At 40.5% G+C, this 16,946-nt stretch overlaps 4 protein-coding genes across 4 annotated transcripts in view; 2 read left to right on the top strand and 2 right to left on the bottom strand.

Annotated features, from left to right (window-relative positions):
- The window catches only part of LOC106114256 (glucose dehydrogenase [FAD, quinone]), a 64,431-nt gene extending 51,232 nt beyond the window's left edge, over window positions 1-13,199 (top strand). The window contains exons 3-5 of the mRNA XM_013307378.1: window positions 10,978-11,161; window positions 11,264-11,576; window positions 11,823-13,199. Coding sequence (XP_013162832.1) covers window positions 10,978-11,161; window positions 11,264-11,576; window positions 11,823-13,132 — 1,807 coding nt within the window. The 3' untranslated portion in view covers window positions 13,133-13,199. The remainder of the gene's footprint in view (window positions 1-10,977; window positions 11,162-11,263; window positions 11,577-11,822) is intronic.
- LOC106114254 (pheromone-binding protein-like) lies at window positions 60-1,224 on the top strand. The gene is made up of 3 exons (XM_013307376.1): window positions 60-321; window positions 402-585; window positions 1,030-1,224. The coding sequence occupies exons 1-3, from the start codon at window positions 196-198 to the stop codon at window positions 1,212-1,214; spliced, it is 495 nt and encodes a 164-aa protein (XP_013162830.1). The 5' UTR covers window positions 60-195; the 3' UTR covers window positions 1,215-1,224.
- Window positions 3,069-4,324, bottom strand: LOC106114253 (general odorant-binding protein 1-like). Its single transcript, XM_013307375.1, has 3 exons — window positions 4,167-4,324; window positions 3,909-4,089; window positions 3,069-3,438 (listed from the first exon to the last, which is right to left on the bottom strand). Exons 1-3 carry the CDS (start codon window positions 4,311-4,313, stop codon window positions 3,257-3,259), a joined length of 510 nt encoding a protein of 169 aa, XP_013162829.1. The 5' UTR covers window positions 4,314-4,324; the 3' UTR covers window positions 3,069-3,256.
- LOC106114250 (glucose dehydrogenase [FAD, quinone]) lies at window positions 13,100-15,850 on the bottom strand. The gene is made up of 3 exons (XM_013307371.1): window positions 15,253-15,850; window positions 14,897-15,012; window positions 13,100-14,602 (listed from the first exon to the last, which is right to left on the bottom strand). Exons 1-3 carry the CDS (start codon window positions 15,652-15,654, stop codon window positions 13,174-13,176), a joined length of 1,947 nt encoding a protein of 648 aa, XP_013162825.1. The 5' UTR covers window positions 15,655-15,850; the 3' UTR covers window positions 13,100-13,173.
- Window positions 15,851-16,946: the final 1,096 nt, after the last annotated feature.

The raw sequence follows: 16,946 nt of genomic DNA, 5'->3' as shown, positions 1-16,946 counted from the left end.
TAAACAGAACAAATTGGAAAGAAGATAAAGACAAGATATAATTATTGCAATCATGTGTGCGCAGTGCAAGCAAATTGTGTGGTACGAAACCAATCGGGCGCATTTGTTGCGGCGACGCCAGCCATTTGTGTGCTGCGAGGACGAATAATTAATTTTAGAATAACGAGTTCTGCTGTAAAACTTGACTATCTACAAATGTGTGAGATGCGGACGGCGGTGCTGCTGCTGGTGGTGGCGGCCGGAGCAGATCATCCCCCCAGCTCTGTCATCAATGAGATCAGCAAACAGTTCGGCAGCATGATGCTGCACTGCGTGCAATTGGTACGGTACATTCACTGTGGCACTCTCTCCCTCTTCTGTTACCGCTGGAGAAGGTTGAGAGTTGTGGGTTGTGGTTGCAGCTGTACCCGCAGACGGGCTACTTCCGCGACGTGCTAGATTTCTGGAACCGTGACTTAAACATCACGGGGCACACTTACCTGGGCTGCCTGGCGGCCTGCAGTTTGTTCAAGCTGCAGCTGCGCAACCGCGACGGCTCCCTCAACGACACAAACATCACCAAATTCCTACACCAGAACGGCGCCGGTATTTATATACACGTTGCTCATTCTTTGTCAGTCGTACAGACAAAAATTAAAGTTAAGGACCCCTAGTCTGTTAGTTATAAATTTAAGTTACATTAAGTTTTAACTTGCCATCATCAAATACTTACATTTATGCAATTAAATTCAACAAGAACTATAGTTTACAATTATCAGGAGTCAGCACTGATCTCTGTTAATGGATAGGTCATTGCTTGGAAATGACAACTCTTATTTCGCACGGACTTAAACACGCCAGTGGAAGTTCCTAACAGTTAATTCTATCTTGTTATTGAATATCACCACGTGACCAACTGAAACCGTCAGTGCCAAAATGGCGTAAATGAAATAGCCACAAAATACTACGGCCAGTCCATGTATAGAGGTCAGTGGGGGTCAGGTATCATAAGTATTGCTGATTGGTGTCCTTGTTTTGACGGTGGTGCAGTCGAGAATGACGCGGCGGTGCTGCTGGACGTGTTCAAGACGTGTCAGAACGCCTCCAGCTCCGAGCGTAGTGCGTGCGTCGCGGGTCTCAAGACTATGATTTGCTTCCGATCACATATATACCGCCTCAACTGGACGCCGCAGTTCTACAGGGGCCCCTACGAAAATGTACTGAATGGCAAATAATAAATCAGCATTGCGATATTTACTCTTCATATTAAAGAGCAAATTTAAGAAAGCCTAGTGACCAATACGGCACGATCCTATACACTGCGAGGGGTCAAATTAATTCATCTAAAAACATGCGATCTGTATAATTCAAGAGCACACGCTGAGCTCATTAGGCGAAACAAACTTAACAAATTAAATTAATGTACGCCGACGTGTATACGACGTGTGATATTCTGATGACAACTCTGACGTGTGTTGACGGAAAATATTGAGGTAATTTCAACACGACGACGTCGTTTATGTATAAAGTTTTTTGCACAAAAAGAAATCAAATATATTTTAATGTACCGCTATAGTATTGGCAGGCCGGCCAAAACAGGGCCGGGGCCGTGCCGTAGCTAATTGAAGTTTGATGTCCTGATAGTCCGCAGCCCGCAGTCCGCGCCACACAGCCGCCGATTGTTCTATTAGATTTACTGCCGGCCACAGCGCAACAGTTACCTAGCATTACTTTGCCATTACAAGGTCTAGAATGTCGGCTTTATGATCACTTTTACTGGGGACAGTGGAATTATAACAATTAACGGCTTTACTAGGCAGTGCAATTGTGCAATCATTGAAAATATGAGAACAATGCCAGACTAAAACGAATGCAAAATATTTTATGTACAGTGACACACTATTATAATCTTTGACAATACAAATTCATGGGTATTATAGTTATTATCCTTCAATAATCCAAATAGTGTTCGTAACTAAGTAGCATATCAAGGTATCAGCAGTCCTTAATACCACATCACTTATTTCTTATCGACTACAATTTTTGAAACTGAAAAAGCTTTTGGATTCCAATTTCGTTTAGTTCGTTTCTTCCCTTTTGTTTTATCATAGTTTGGATATTTGATATATCATAAAACCTCTTTGGTGAGAGGGAACAGCAAGGGCAGTGGTGAGGTGTCCCTCCCGCGCTGCTCCCTGCAGCAGCTGCGCGACGTCTTATTGTTTACCCCTGTCTTGGCCTGTCACGTAACCCGCATCTCCCGCACCCCACACCGCGCGTGCTTCGAATATACATCACCGTGTTGCGACGTGTCTTGTCTCAAATACCATGCGATACACACAAACAGGTACTTCTTACATTACGCTTTACCTTTAGTAAAAGCTGGTTATATAAGACTTTGGCCAAGCAATTGGTTGGTTCGTTCGATATCGTATAGGATAACAAGGGATGCACGTTTTCTTTTCCATGAAAAAAATATAGGATCAAGTAGTAACCTGTATGATCATGAATATTGTGGATTAGCAAGTGGTTGTTGATGATCGGAAGTGCTGACAGAAAAGCACACGTTAATTGCTGTAATTTTATGAATTAGTCTTCGTCTTCTATCGTCAATCACCGTTGGTCGCGCTGAGCATTGCTCTGTCTCTGAGTGCCAATTAGCCGCGACTAGCGCTTGATTAATTACTTAATTACAGTCGCGATCCGCTGCAATTAGATCTGCACGGAGCTGAGATAAGGCTGCAGCGCGACTGTAGTGACCGAGAGGTTCTCAGCGGTCAAAATGAACGATAGCAAAATAGGTTTAATTTCACGATTCTCTAAGTGTAAATGTATATATGGACATAGAGATTTGCGCAGCTATATGACATTTCATATAAGGCGTCATTGATTTCAAACATTTATAAGTTTAGCTTTTTTGTCTGTCGGGGGTGAGGGGTACTAAATTGTAGTCGTGTGTCTATATAAGAGGTATACGGTATAGTTATAATAGCTTAAACATTTCTCTAAACTAATTAAAGCTACTGTAACCTATGTGTGCAAATTGCCTTCAAACAACTGCCTCAATATTTTACTATAAAAAGAAAAAATTCCATCACACCTTTATTAAAAATCCATTTCACTCTACTTTACACCGAACTTAATAAAAATAACTAAAAGCAAATACTTAATATAGACTAGGAACTAACTGACGAGGTTGGAGGGAGAATTATAATATCAAAGTCAATCGGAGTCCAGGGTCCAGTTTTACTTGATCTGTTGATTGATAAGTGTTCTCTTAGACTTCTGTCATGATCTCCTCGAGCAGCACCTCCATGGAGGGTGCCCAGTTGAGCTGATGTATCTTGGTGCGGAAGCACTTGCTGATCTCGAGCACGCGCCGGCAGTCGTCGCTTTCGCCCTCGTTGCTGCGCTCACAATCGTGGATAATCGATACCAGCTGCTTCGCTACATCTTCATCTAGTATACAAATATCAAACAATAGTAATAAGTAAAACAATAATTCTGCCTAAATTTCTTTACCTGTAAAGTAACGTCATAAAATTTAAAGACCCCGATCCCAAGACCCTTTTGCTCCGTACTCTTATTTGTGAAACTACTTTTAATAAAACGGACCGATCCGAATTGATAAAAGTCAAATAAAAAAAAACATGACAAGCAAAAGTGTTCGACCGACGTCCGTCCCGTGTCCTATCTCGTATCTCGGCAACCCTCCTCCCTTCACAAACATCCCTCGGGGCATTACGTTTAGGCAAATCCACAAACTGGCTGCGATCACGACAATCTGCATAATGCAAACAACTGCCTAGTTGATTCAAATGACCTCAACACTGGACTGTCGTGTAAGCAAATCTCAATTTCTACTGCGGATTGTCAAATTAAATAATGTTGTACCATCATATCGAAAAATGCAATAAACATAAACTTACCAGCTCCATGTTTAATGGCGAACTCCCTGGCGTTATCATGGTGCATCTTCAGATCCTCGGTAAGCAGGTCCAGCTTAGCGGCGATGCAACTGATGGCGCAGCCCAGATCGCGGTTCACCAACTCGTATTCCTCGCGCCAGAAGTTCATGAAATCTTGCATTATGTGGTCCCCAAGATTCAACTGCAAAATAATAATCGAGCAGTCGTTGGCACACTGATGTCCAATTGACTTGAAATTAAATAATGTTTAAAAATCACCTCTTTTCTGCAAACATCCATGGCTTTCATGAACCCTGCGGTGAGCTGTTTCATGAGTTGCTGCGAAGCGCTGGCTGGGGGCGGGCGCAGCGCCGCGCACAACACGCACACCGCCAACATTCGCCATCTTGTGCCCGACGACGCCATCTTATCCTCGTCTCCCAACTATTGCCGTGTATCACAGCGCTCACATTTTTATGGTAACTCTTGACTTGTAATTAAAATTTGAAACGGCGAAGTAACTGATATCAATTTGTATGAGGGGTTCTGCCGTATCTTATATAAGTTAATAATATTATAAAAATTATAAATAACACATAAAGTGTGTTGTTTGTACTTGTAATAATGTTTGTGTTTCTTTGCTTTTTAATACATAATATACTGATAGTATATTGATAGTTTAAAATTTATTTATCAGACAACAAACAGATCTCTAAATAAGTAAGAAATTGCTCGTTCGAATGATGAATTGATGCTTCCAATAGTGGGGTGGGCAGCGGATGTGGTAATTAATAAAAGAGGTGTGTATGAACAAAGCGGCCGTCACCTTGCCCTCCCTCCACCCCGCACCCTTCCCCCCGCCACCCACCACTGAACACCAATTACACACCTAGTTATACGCGTTGTACCATTTAATTGATAATCTTCCCAGGGGACCATCTTGTAGATGCTTATTATGTTTTAATTCCATTTGCTCGGAACTTCTAACATTTTTTTTTTATCTAAACATTGTCTTTATCTTTAATTTATATAATATTTTAAAATATATGAATTTAATATACAAGTCAAGGATTACCTTACTATCGATGTAATTAGACAAGTAGTCTGCAGTCACTGTAGTCTTCTCTTTTTTATTTTAATCTCTTTGCATCTATAAATTCGCCAGTCAATTTGGCAGAACGGAATCTTATATAAAAAGCGGACAATCCGGTGACCTCGTCTCATCTTATCTATAGACATATTAAAATTCATCGTTCTCTTGTAAATTATAATGGCAGCAACATGCGGGCGTATTGTGCGCGTCTCCGCGACTCACACGCGCAGCCATCTCGTACTGTTCACAATATCTTTGCAAACATTTAGGACATGGATATTTGAATAACAAAGATCATCATGACTTTGTTGGCTTTTGAATATTTTTTTCATCTTAAGCAATCAAGTAGTTTAGTTAAATTTTACCACATACCTAATATACAAATTGTCAAAAAAGTGTGAATATGTTTAATCGCATTCTAAAAAAAAACAAGTAAAAGTTAACATTTGAAAAAATAGGAAATAAGTTAATCTCATATATATATATATATATATATATATATATATACATATTTCATTCATAAATACTTGGTGGTCACCCTACTGCAGAGTCCTGAATACAAAGCGTCCATATGAACGCCAGGCGACCTTCGCCTTTCGCTAGACGTTGGCTTCGCGTCCCCGGAGAATTAAACGCAAATAAATAATTCATCATGTCAAGCACTCCGCCATGCGGGAGTCAGCTGGAATTTTACATTAGTTGGCTCAATTTTTCAAATAGTTTTAGAACGTAAAAGTATCACTGTTTCTTCTGAAAGCTGCTTCACTAAATCAATAACAACTGATGTAAACTGTAATATCAAACATTTCAAGAATTATCTTTAGTTTGTATAATTTATGTCGTTTTACAATCGTATGTAACAAATGTGCTGTAATTGCCCGAACTTTGTAACACCCTCGACACATTAAAATCCTCGGGAGCATATCAAAGAAGCACTTCGTCAAAGTTTGGAGCTAATTACCGTCATTGGAGCGACACGACAATGTGTTTAGAGAGGCATTAAGTCAAATAGATAAACATGGCGCTGCAGCGGAGTGCGCCTTGCCACTTCTACACACGACACGAGCACGACACGTAAACGAGATAGTATTACCATACGGATGTGAATAAAACTGATAAAGTTCAAAAGTATAATGCAGGAAAACTTTAGTACTTTATTTAGTATCACCACCAGAAGTATTACATTTATATATTCAAATCTTTACAATAAATATATTTCTTCAATCAGGATGCAGAAACAATGACGTGAAGTCATGCAGGGACAATGCGAACACGTCGCTCGGCACGCACGCTACGGGATCAGCAGACGGGCCGCGCGTCCCGCCGCGGCGCTACATGAGCGGTGCGTAGCAGGACGGCGGCGCGAGATGGAGCGGGATAGAGCAGGATTACTCTTCATTAAACACGCCGCCGCTACATTTGTCACCACAAATCCTGCTCGCGATGTCCCGGGAGCGACGTTCATATAAACTTACAAGATTATCTCCTGATTGATACATTGCTGACGTAATTAACACTTTACACTAAAATATGTCGATAAATTGTTGTCAAAATGTATTGGAAAAGGAATTAATTAAATCAAACAGTATTGCTTTAGAATGAAAGGGCAAACATCACACGAATGGATGAACACCTATTGCCACTTTGTGAGCTTCTGTCATTTTTATGTGTAAAAATATTGCATTTGCATATTTCTATTCCGGTCGAAAGCATACTGTTGCTCGTATCCATCAGGACATTGACAATACAAATGTTATTATGCAGTAAATTAAATATATATAAAAGTCGCAATGCGTCGCTCTGGTCCGATCTGTGCGAGATCCGCGGCGTTGATGCCTCGTAAATCACTAAGCAATAAATCTACAGCGCGCGTTGGAGCTCGTCCAAGCTTGCACACGGCAGTGGGCAGCCAGTTGCCTGGTGTCCTGTGCCCTGTGCTCGCCTCGACCTGCCCTCGCTTTTATTTCATCCCGCAGACGAATTTATGGATCCGATGGACTTTTTTAATTATTTTCATGAAGCGTCTATAACTCAGTGAAACATTTTAGTGCAATTTAAATGACTCACGTACTTCTATTTAACTGTGACTGATATACAAATAAGTTTGTCACAAATATGATAGAATTGTATTTGAAATAATACAACGTTATATCTTATATTATTACAGTCATATGAGAGGAACACATTACATTTTGCTGAACCCTCACACATAGTCTGGGAAGCTGTCATTCAAAGTTTATATTTTATTTTACCTGGTGGGTGGTGGAGTTGCTAATAACAGGTTCTTTTTACATTACACGGATTAATATAATATAAAATAGCGAACGTTTATTTAGGTTGTAAGTCACAGTGCAATTATACAAAAGTTTATAGAGTATTAGATAATTATGTATTATGTGAAGAAAGTGAACTTTGGTAAGAGATAAACGATACCTTAATCATTATTCTTACTTAACTCTATATGTACTATATGTATTCTGTTGTTACTGTTCCTATTGTCTATCATTGGTAAATTATATTAACATAATGTTTTCTTTATTTCAGGTATTAAGTAAAACAAGCTGTATTCCGTAAGTTTTAGGAATAAGACTCAGATCAAATCTTGATAATTTTTTGGTAGCTAAATAATTTCAAATGTCGACTATGAAGCAGATGGTGGATATGTTGTAAGGAAAGCAATAATCATTTACAAATCTCATTTACGTTTGAATGTTGTAAGGAGTGCGCTTTATTCACAAGTCGGTCGTTACGAACTATCGGCAGACGTCGTTTGGCAAATCACATGGATTATTTGAAGAGTATAAGTCTACTGCCCATAGTCCTAGACCCACCTGCGTGTCTTGCGCCCTCGGCCGGGATTTGGGGTGTTTGGACAACAGCTGGCGATTATGATCGCCTCATCTCCGCTCGCTGCGATTTGTTTTACTGACCCTTAAGATAACTATAGAGTTAAGAACGTTATAGAAATCACAAATAGGTTTTATTTTCACTTGCTTTTTTAAGTCGTTGAGGAGATTGACATTAGCATTACAGTTAGTTATACGCTCGGAAAGTCCTCAGACTTGTAATCTATATGAAAATAACAAAACTTGCAAATTTGTTAATTGTCATCAAATCGATATCAAATATCATTGGCGTACTAAATTATTGTAAACACATGGTAACCAGTATTACAAAGATCTAAAAATTCGATGCGCCTTCTACAAGATTTGTGGCTCTTCAAGACAAGAATACGGCATTGCCTGTGTCGCTAAGACGTCGCTTATCTCGTGTCCTCGAGGGTCCCCCGGCGCGCTCGGACCCCGGGGCTTAGCGCGCTATCCCGGGACTTAACTGCTGGGACATGGGGCCTCGGGACTGATGACAACGATCATTTGAAGAGAACATTCGAACCGTTATGTTGTTTCAGTTAAGATTCAGAGAGACAGCTGAGATTTAATTTTGATCTTATGCGAGACTATTTGTTGTCTATAAGGAATGTTTAGTTTCATATTTTGTTATAATTTAAAAGTATATTTGTAACGCCATAATAATCAATACTATCACATATTTGGAAATCCATAATTCTTCGACCTCAGTTTGATATTATTGTTTTTACCACTTCCGTTGATCTCTGCCGACCCTAAAGTCAATAGATAAAGGCGTACCGGGGTAGCGAGGTGGCGGGGTAGTGGACAGCGACGGAAACATACCCCATAACTCATAGGACGTCGTAATTAAGGTAGCAGCAGCGCGGCAACCGGCAACTGCAATGAATCACGCCTTATCGGCAACTTTGCTATTTATTAATGTCGCTCTCTAGGGTGACAAACCATCGCATAGAAAACCGGACAAGTTCTCTTTTATCTAGCTTTTAAAGCAAAGCTAATATTGTTACGATTAAAACCTATGGGTATAATTTAAAAGTAAAGGGTTTTCGTAAACAAACATAATACGCAGGTAAGTACAAAATGCAGACGTAAATAGAACCGTTTCTTCGTCTATACCTTTCATAATAAACCTTTCATCTGTTTGAATACAAAAGCTAGGGTACTGCTTCTACACTCTACAACTTATTGGTTAAATGTACGGGAACTTGTTTTTTGTACGTTGATGCTAGTTGCAAGTTTATTATATCCATTTTATTTATTTATTTAAGATTTAAAAAATATTTTTTTTTCTTGTATATTTCCAAAAAGTTTAGTAGTCCCGTGTTTTTTCGTCAATATGTGGTCTTGCTATTTATTAAAACAAGCTGTATGAAACAAACGGCAAACATATTCAAGATACTATCGTAAGCAATACATACAATAAATTGCTAAGTACTCAGCGATTTAGTTATAGATGCTTATATTATTTATACGTCGTTTTAAAATATCTTGAATATTTATAGGTTCGAGATGAGATGCGCTCATTAGAAACATGCAACGCGAGATTCCTGACAGCGCTGAGGCGGGGCATTGCATTGCATAACTATAGCTACTACTAGCCATAAATAATTGTGGAGAAAGCGATTATTTAAATGTAAACTTAGAGATCAAAATTTTATAAAAATGAAAATAAATGTAATGTAGATAACCTATTTTGTGGTTAATTGAATAGTGTTTGGCTTATTTTTGTTTGCTTTAATTTAGTTTATTTACAAGTAATTTTTGAAGGACGTCTTTTATAAACATTCTTTTTTCGAACTTTGAAAGATTTTTTTCAGTGCAGTTGAAATATACCTTATAATTCTTGTTTCTTTTTTATTATTCAGTATTTTTGAAAACGCGCCATCTATCCGTGAAGCTAGAAAAAAATCAATATTGAATTTGTTTTTCGACACAAGATGGCGCTGTATTCATATAGAATAAACGGATACTATAAAAAATTTATATTAATAAAGCCAACGCACGGCGTTTAATTAAGTTATTTCTTAGTACAATAAATAAACAAAAAAGCTAGTGAAATACGTGTAAAAATTCATGATGAAATTTAATTTAATGTTATTTGCAGATAATGTATAATACATTTACTCTTCTAGATGGAAGTAGTCCGTTAAATGTCTCCAAATATGAAGGGTCTTCAGTAGCATAGTATAGCATCAGTATTGCAGTATGACAAGTTTATATGGTCAGATAAGAGGGCGACCGGAAATTAACTGACCGCATGCCTATGCTTTATGACTACGAGCCAGTTTGTAGAGTTGCACTTATGGCTACCATCATCCGGGATTCGATCTTAATGCGAGCCGAACCCGTAACAGAGTACTTGTAGCGAGTGTTTCCTATAAGTAAGTGACCGGACAATGAAACTCAACATTATCTACATTGGTAATGTTAAATGACCAATTTCTTATCAGCGGGAAACTGTTTTAAATTCAATTTGTTACACATTTATAAATGTCTTATACGAAGCAATCTGTAAATAAAATAAATTAGCGTGTAACTAATAGAAGATAGCAATATCAATCATAAACTTTTCATCCGCAACAGACGAGGTCGTACACAACGCGAGAAAATCAGGAATACTCCAACGTCCGGATTTAAATTACTTTAATTTATATAAGTGAGGAAATCGTTATGTAAGTGCGATCAATACCGCCGCGTGAAAAACCTCGTCCTGCCTTGCTTAATCAGCTCACCTTCGCCGCAGGACGCGTCCGATGGAGCGTGCAAACTGCACACTGCAAGCCAGTGCAAACAGTGCTGCATTCCGTGACACAGCAGTGCTAATGTGAATAGTTCATACTGTTGCAGTGCGCGCACTATATTGTTTTGTTTTTAATAACAATCTGTGTGCAATGTTGTTACAACTTATTTTAAGGTTAGGAATTTTTTATGATATTATTTGGATGTGTTGTTGTGTATTTTAATTGTGTGAATATATTGGGTATAGTTAATGAATGATTTATGTATTTGGTCTCCTTTTATACTTAAAATTATGGTACATAATGTTGTAATTGTGATCGGGAACAAAAAACGATTTCTTGATAGTTTAACGTTTGGGTTATTGATTGACATAATTTGATGTATGAAGGCTAGGGCTGATGGCACTGGCATGCGGGGCGCGCGGTGCGGCGGCCGGTCTGCTCAGCAAGGCTACGCGCTCAAAGGCGGACGACAACAGCCTGAGGAACAGCGTGTTTGACTTTATTATTGTGGGCGGCGGCACAGCTGGCTGTGTGCTCGCCAACAGGCTCTCCGCTGTACCCGACTGGAAGGTCAATATAGTAAAATTTACAAAATCAGATTTTATTTGGATTAAAAAAGAAATCTTCCACTTATAATTTAATAACATTTATTTTAAAAACGCTTTCACTCAGGTGTTACTGCTGGAGGCAGGCGATGACGAGAATATAGATTACGACATTCCCGGCGTGCCCACGCGGGATTACCGACCTATTTTGTGGAATTACCGCACGGAGCGCAACGGGTACTCTTGTCTGTCACGGCCAGGTGGCGCATGTGAGGTGCGCACCGGCAAGGTACTGGGCGGTTCCAGCGTCACCAACGATATGAAGTACACGCGCGGCCATCGGCGCGACTACGACGCCTGGCACAGCCCCGGACACGTCGCCTCCCTCGACTGGCAGTTTGACAACTTGCTCGAACATTTCAAGTCTTTTGAAGACAATGGTACGATGTGGTAGATACTTTCACGGCACTAAAGTCGCGACTCTTATATAGAAAATACATTAATCAATTCGAACGCTACTTACAATGTAAAGCACAACTTTAAAAGTAACATTTGATTGCACTAAAACAAGTCGGTAAAGCTAAAATACATTCTCTTAACTTAACATAAAAACTTAACAAACCTTTCTTAATTATACCGCTTGCGACTCACTTCCAGGAGATGTAACTAAACTTGTTTTATTTAAGGCGACTACGACGTATTAATGAATTCCTTGTACCATTCCCGCGGCGGCGACGTGCGCGTGCAGAGGTTCAAGCACGCCGATCGGTTCGTGGAAATGTTCTCCAACGCTTTTGCCGAAATGGGCCTGCGCACCATGGACATAAACACAAACATAGCGGAAGCCACCGTCGTCAACCAGTTCACTATATACAACCACACTAGGCTGAGCACCAACAGTGCCTTTTTGAAACCAGTGCGGCACAGGAAGAATTTGGTCGTGATGACCGGGGTGACAGTCACTAGAATTGTCATAAACAAACAAGAAAAGAACGTCGAGGGCGTGATTTATGAAAGCGAAAAGGGGAAAGAACATCCCGCTTACGCCAAGCGCGAAATAATACTTGCAGGGGGCGCTATCAACAACGTGCGACTCTTGCACCTTTCTGGTATCGGTCCCAAGACCGAACTAAAGAAACACAACATAACAGTAATACACGAACTCCCCGTGGGAGCATTCTATCAGGACCAGGTCACCACTGGAGGTCTCGCTTTTGCCATAAATGATGTCGCTCCAGTAGAGGAAAATACTATTATTAATGACTTTAAGACATGGTTCCACTCTCGTAGCGGTCCGCTGGCGTCGCGAGGCATAAACCAGCTGTCGGCATTCTTACAACTATATGAGAATAACAACAACGCGCCCGACGTCGAAATATCTTTCGAAGGTAACTTTGTGAGAAGTGAGAAATTCTTGCTCACAAATATCAGTGTTCATACAGCGGAGGAATTCACAATGCCGTTACCTTATTACAACCTAATATCTATTTACCCGGTTTTACTGAAACCCAAAAGTAAAGGTAAAGTAATGTTAAATAAAAGAAATCCCAAATACGGAAGGCCAATCATTCAAGCTAACTTTTTAAAGGAATCGGAAGACTTGGACACGCTGGTCGACAGCATCGACATAGCGCTACAACTGCTAGATACGAGGGAGTTAAAGAAAGCAGACATTAAATTCGCTCCTATAGATTTATTCCCGTGCGATAAATTACGGAACAGAGACCAGTGGAACTGTATAGCGAGGCATTACACTAAGGCTATGAGCAATCCTATCGGCACATGCCGCATGGGGGATAACAGTACAGACTCGGTCGTCGACTATCATCTAAAGATGCACGGCATTGAAGGCTTAAGAATTATCGACGCGTCTGTGATGCCGACTCATGTCCGTGGCGGTATCTACATACCGACGATGATGATTGCCGAGAAAGCGGCTAAATTAATTAAAAAAGATTGGAAAGAGAACAAAGGACAATATGATGGCAGAAGATGACATCAACATGTTATTATTAAGTTAGCAAATAAAAGTAATATTTAATACCAAGTAGTTTTTATTAAATCACTAGCCTTTTCAGCTATCATTATAATAGGTGCCGCCGTCGATCCTCGGGTTATTTTTGGTATAACCGAGCCATCGACTATTCTCAAATTCGCTATACCGTACACTTTCAGGTTATTATCGACTACCGACTCGGGATCCTTGGAGGAGCCCATTTTACAAGTCCCGACATAATTATGCAATGGACTTGAGAAATGTCTTATTATGCACGCCCAAAAATCTTCAGATACTTTTTCATAATTTTTGCATTCATTGTTTAATATCGGTAGAGGATCGAACTCGAATGAGGCGGTCTTGAATACCTCTGTGTCGAAAAGTTTAACTATTTCATGTATTCCTTCTAACAATTTTTTTTCATCTGATTGCTCTTTTAAAAAATTCGGGTAAATTAAGGGTTTGCCAAAAACGGGATCCGTCGCGTTGAGAACTATTTGCCCTCGGCTTTTCGGTGTTAGAAGGGAGACACAAATATCTATTCTGTCGTAATACATGTTAGAATCGTGTCCACGAAATCTTACTTCAATGTCTGGTGTGCCAATTATATCGGACAAGGAGGTTTCTAAAAACGCTACTACCTGGAAATTAGCGGACAGCGGCCCCGTGCCTCTTGCATAGTATGACGATATATCTTTGAGTTTTTCCGAAAATCTAGATGTTGTTGCCGTTTTAGTGAGCTTAATGACGGGTAAACACACGGACAGATGGTCTTGAAAGTTACCCCCGACCGGCAAGTCATTGTACACCTTAATATTTAAATATTCCAAATAGTCCTTGGGCCCAATGCCGGACTGCATCAAAAGCTTCGGCGTGTTGATCGCGCCTGCGCATAATATAATTTCCTTTTTCGCTTTAACTCTCGTCTTTGTACCATTCTTAATGTAATCTACACCTATGGCTCGAACGGATCCTCGAGTGTCCTTAAATAAAACACTAGTGACGAGTGCCTCCGTCTCAATGTCTATGTTGGAGCGCAGCTTGCGAATGGGGTCTATAAAGGCAGTGTAAGAGCTGACTCTTTCGCCGAAGTACGACATGGTCTGTATCCGCATGAAGCCCAGCTGGTTGCGACCGTTGATGTCGGTGTAGTTGTAGCCGAGCTCGTTGAAGGCGCTCAGGAGGACGTCGACGTTGTCGTCAACATACGGGTATCTACCGACGTCCAGGGGGCCTTGTGTCGAATGAAAGAATCTATTTTTGGCAATATCTTTGTCATAGTTGCCCTCGGAGTACTTGAAGTAGGGCAGCAGCTGGCTGAAGCTCCAGCCCTCGTTGCCGCTGAGCATCCACTCGTCGTAGTCTGCTGGGCTACCGCGCATGTACGCCATGTCGTTGATGGTGGAGGTGCCGCCCAGCACGCGCCCCTGCACCACCTCGCAACCCAACTCGTGACGATTCTGACAAAATCTGAAATGAGATATTCGTTCATGATAATATTATTCTGTAATAAGTTTTTCACATAATGTGTATTAGCAAGTTTCGAAAGGGCACCGCTGAAAGATATTATCACAATCACAATGCAATCAATCAATAAATGTACACAATGTTTTTCGCGCGAATGTATGTTTATCCTTTCCATTGTCACCTCTTTTGTATTGTTTAACTGATTACAAACTGTTACATCTTATTTTATTCATATATTAAAGAAACTATTGCTAACCACTAAAAGTATGCAAGTAAAAATAATAATTTGAATCTTACCCCTTCTTTGGTCTCATTGCATATTGCCAGTCCACTGAGGACCCTTTGAACTCACTAGTTAATCCCGGAATCAGCGCCATTTTTGGTTCCTCCGGCCCGGCCTCCACGACCAGAACCTTCAACAAAATTAGTATTTTACATTTGGACAAATGGACAATTTTAAGCAATATTTTTATTTTCGCTGTACAGTACATTAATATTTGAAGACCTAAGATAGAAGATGGTTTGCGTAGAAGGATGTGCATACATAGAAGAATATGAAAGTAGAAAAAACTTATGTTTTTTAAGGATTACTCATTGGACCTCACTTTTCACATTTTCTTTAGTTCCGGAAATGAAGTGCACTAAATACTCACTCTCCATTTCCTATTTTCGGAGAGGCGACTGGCGACGACGCAGCCCGCCGTGCCTCCTCCCACCACCACGAAGTCGTATTCCAGCTCCCGATCGCTCAGCACTACGTCCGGGCCCTCCTCGTAGCTCTTGCCGTTTTCCTCTAAGAACTTGTGTTTAGCGAAAGCCCTATATTTATGGTCGCCGGCGGTTGGCGGGGCCGGAAGTTGGGGCGCAGGGCGGCCTGGCAGCCCTTGGGGCACGGCGGGTGGCGGACTGCTCCTGCCAAAGTAGTCTGGCTCCGGGCCGATGTAGCCATACAGCGTGTGTACAAGCGATATCAGCAGGATCGCCGTGGGCGCGCATTCTATCCTGCCGTCACATATCTTGCAGAGGTCATCGGTTATATTACCAGCTGAGCTCATGGCATTTTTTAATATCTACTCCGATCTCGCGATAATAAAATTCTATCATTGATCACTCTGCGAAGTCTTCATCTTAGTTGAGTACGATCCATTTTAACGTATTGATGAAAGTGGATAACACTGAGCTAGGTACGCGTTGCACTGTGTCTGCACCGAGGCGAGGCAATAGCGAGTGGCAGCGAGATGGCGGCGTGTTGCGCGCGCGGTGCACACTGGCGCTGGCGGAGCTCTGCCGCGCGCTCGCCGCCCGATCTCATGTTATCGTACACACATCCAAGAAAACAAAGTGTACACCTTTGTTGTTATTGTTTATTCTACTGTTCATTGTCTGAGATTCCAGAGGTTACCTGTCATGTCGCCTCCAATGGACATTTGTGTTGATTAGATGTACTCTTTGTATCTGCGCTCCGAATGTCTCTGTGTGATTCGGGAATTAATATAAACAATGCGCGATGCGCCATTCTATCCATTGTTTTCTCATAGTTATTAATCTAAGGACCTTCATTGGATTCCATTCATAGCAAATTCCAATAATTTTCTCCAAAGGCCATCGCCTAAGGCCTGTTGAACAATTGTGACCACCTTGGTTAGAAACGCACACTCATTTCACATATTTATGACATTTTCCAATCCTTAAAACTTAAATTCACCAAATACATATTAAATTATGAAGCTAAAAGATCGTTACATAAAAATCAAACTAAATTTTGCTACTCAACGAATATTTATGTATACCTGTCTATCTATTTTTCAAATCACAACCCCATGTAAAGACAACAAAGCAACGACGTAAACAGAGTTGTTGCACTGAGTGTATTTCCGCGTGCTTTCTCAGATCCGAAGCACTTCGGAACTCGGAACTCGGGTGGTTCCCAGTAGCTGTAGACCGTAATGTCACAGTTCGCGGATCCGTAGCGGTTCACGGAAACTGTTTTTTCACGGTTTTGTTCTATCTATTTATCTGTATTTTGCATTAACATTTTTACAAACATAGTATTAAATGATCTTTCGATCTATCATCAGCTGATGCTGATCAGCTGATATCTTCTTTACATTTCGAACTATTTAAATTCTAAAACAAAATTAATGCCATTGGATTATCGTCACTATAGTCAGTACTGTAAGAGATATGTATATTGTCCTCACGCCTCGTGTTTCGTTTGCGTAAGAATATAGTTATTACTGGATAAATGATACCAACAATCACAAAAACTATTTTCTCTCTAAATTGTTACCAAATCGCCGGATAAAGCGCTGACGTGTCTGAAACAATACATCTAATATAGAGTTAT

This window comes from Papilio xuthus, unplaced genomic scaffold, assembly GCF_000836235.2.
Source record: "Papilio xuthus unplaced genomic scaffold, Pxut_1.1 DF828142.1, whole genome shotgun sequence".
In the NCBI taxonomy this organism is placed as follows: Eukaryota; Metazoa; Arthropoda; class Insecta; order Lepidoptera; family Papilionidae; genus Papilio; species Papilio xuthus.
The sequence above is the reverse complement of the archived record's forward strand: the minus strand, read 5'-3'. Positions and strand labels throughout refer to the sequence as shown.

Excerpts from the sequence above, each read along its gene's own strand:
- LOC106114254 (XM_013307376.1), top strand. The coding sequence starts at position 196 with ATGTGTGAGATGCGGACGGCGGTGCTGCTGCTGGTGGTGGCGGCCGGA. Across the intron at positions 322-401 it reads TGCTGCACTGCGTGCAATTG|CTGTACCCGCAGACGGGCTA; the intron begins GTACGGTACATT and ends TTGTGGTTGCAG. Across the intron at positions 586-1,029 it reads CCTACACCAGAACGGCGCCG|TCGAGAATGACGCGGCGGTG; the intron begins GTATTTATATAC and ends ACGGTGGTGCAG.
- LOC106114253 (XM_013307375.1), bottom strand. The coding sequence starts at position 4,313 with ATGGCGTCGTCGGGCACAAGATGGCGAATGTTGGCGGTGTGCGTGTTG. Across the intron at positions 4,090-4,166 it reads TGGATGTTTGCAGAAAAGAG|TTGAATCTTGGGGACCACAT; the intron begins GTGATTTTTAAA and ends ATTATTTTGCAG. Across the intron at positions 3,439-3,908 it reads CGCCATTAAACATGGAGCTG|ATGAAGATGTAGCGAAGCAG; the intron begins GTAAGTTTATGT and ends TTTGTATACTAG.
- LOC106114250 (XM_013307371.1), bottom strand. The coding sequence starts at position 15,654 with ATGAGCTCAGCTGGTAATATAACCGATGACCTCTGCAAGATATGTGAC. Across the intron at positions 15,013-15,252 it reads CCGAAAATAGGAAATGGAGA|GTTCTGGTCGTGGAGGCCGG; the intron begins GTGAGTATTTAG and ends ATTTTGTTGAAG. Across the intron at positions 14,603-14,896 it reads GCAATGAGACCAAAGAAGGG|ATTTTGTCAGAATCGTCACG; the intron begins GTAAGATTCAAA and ends ATCTCATTTCAG.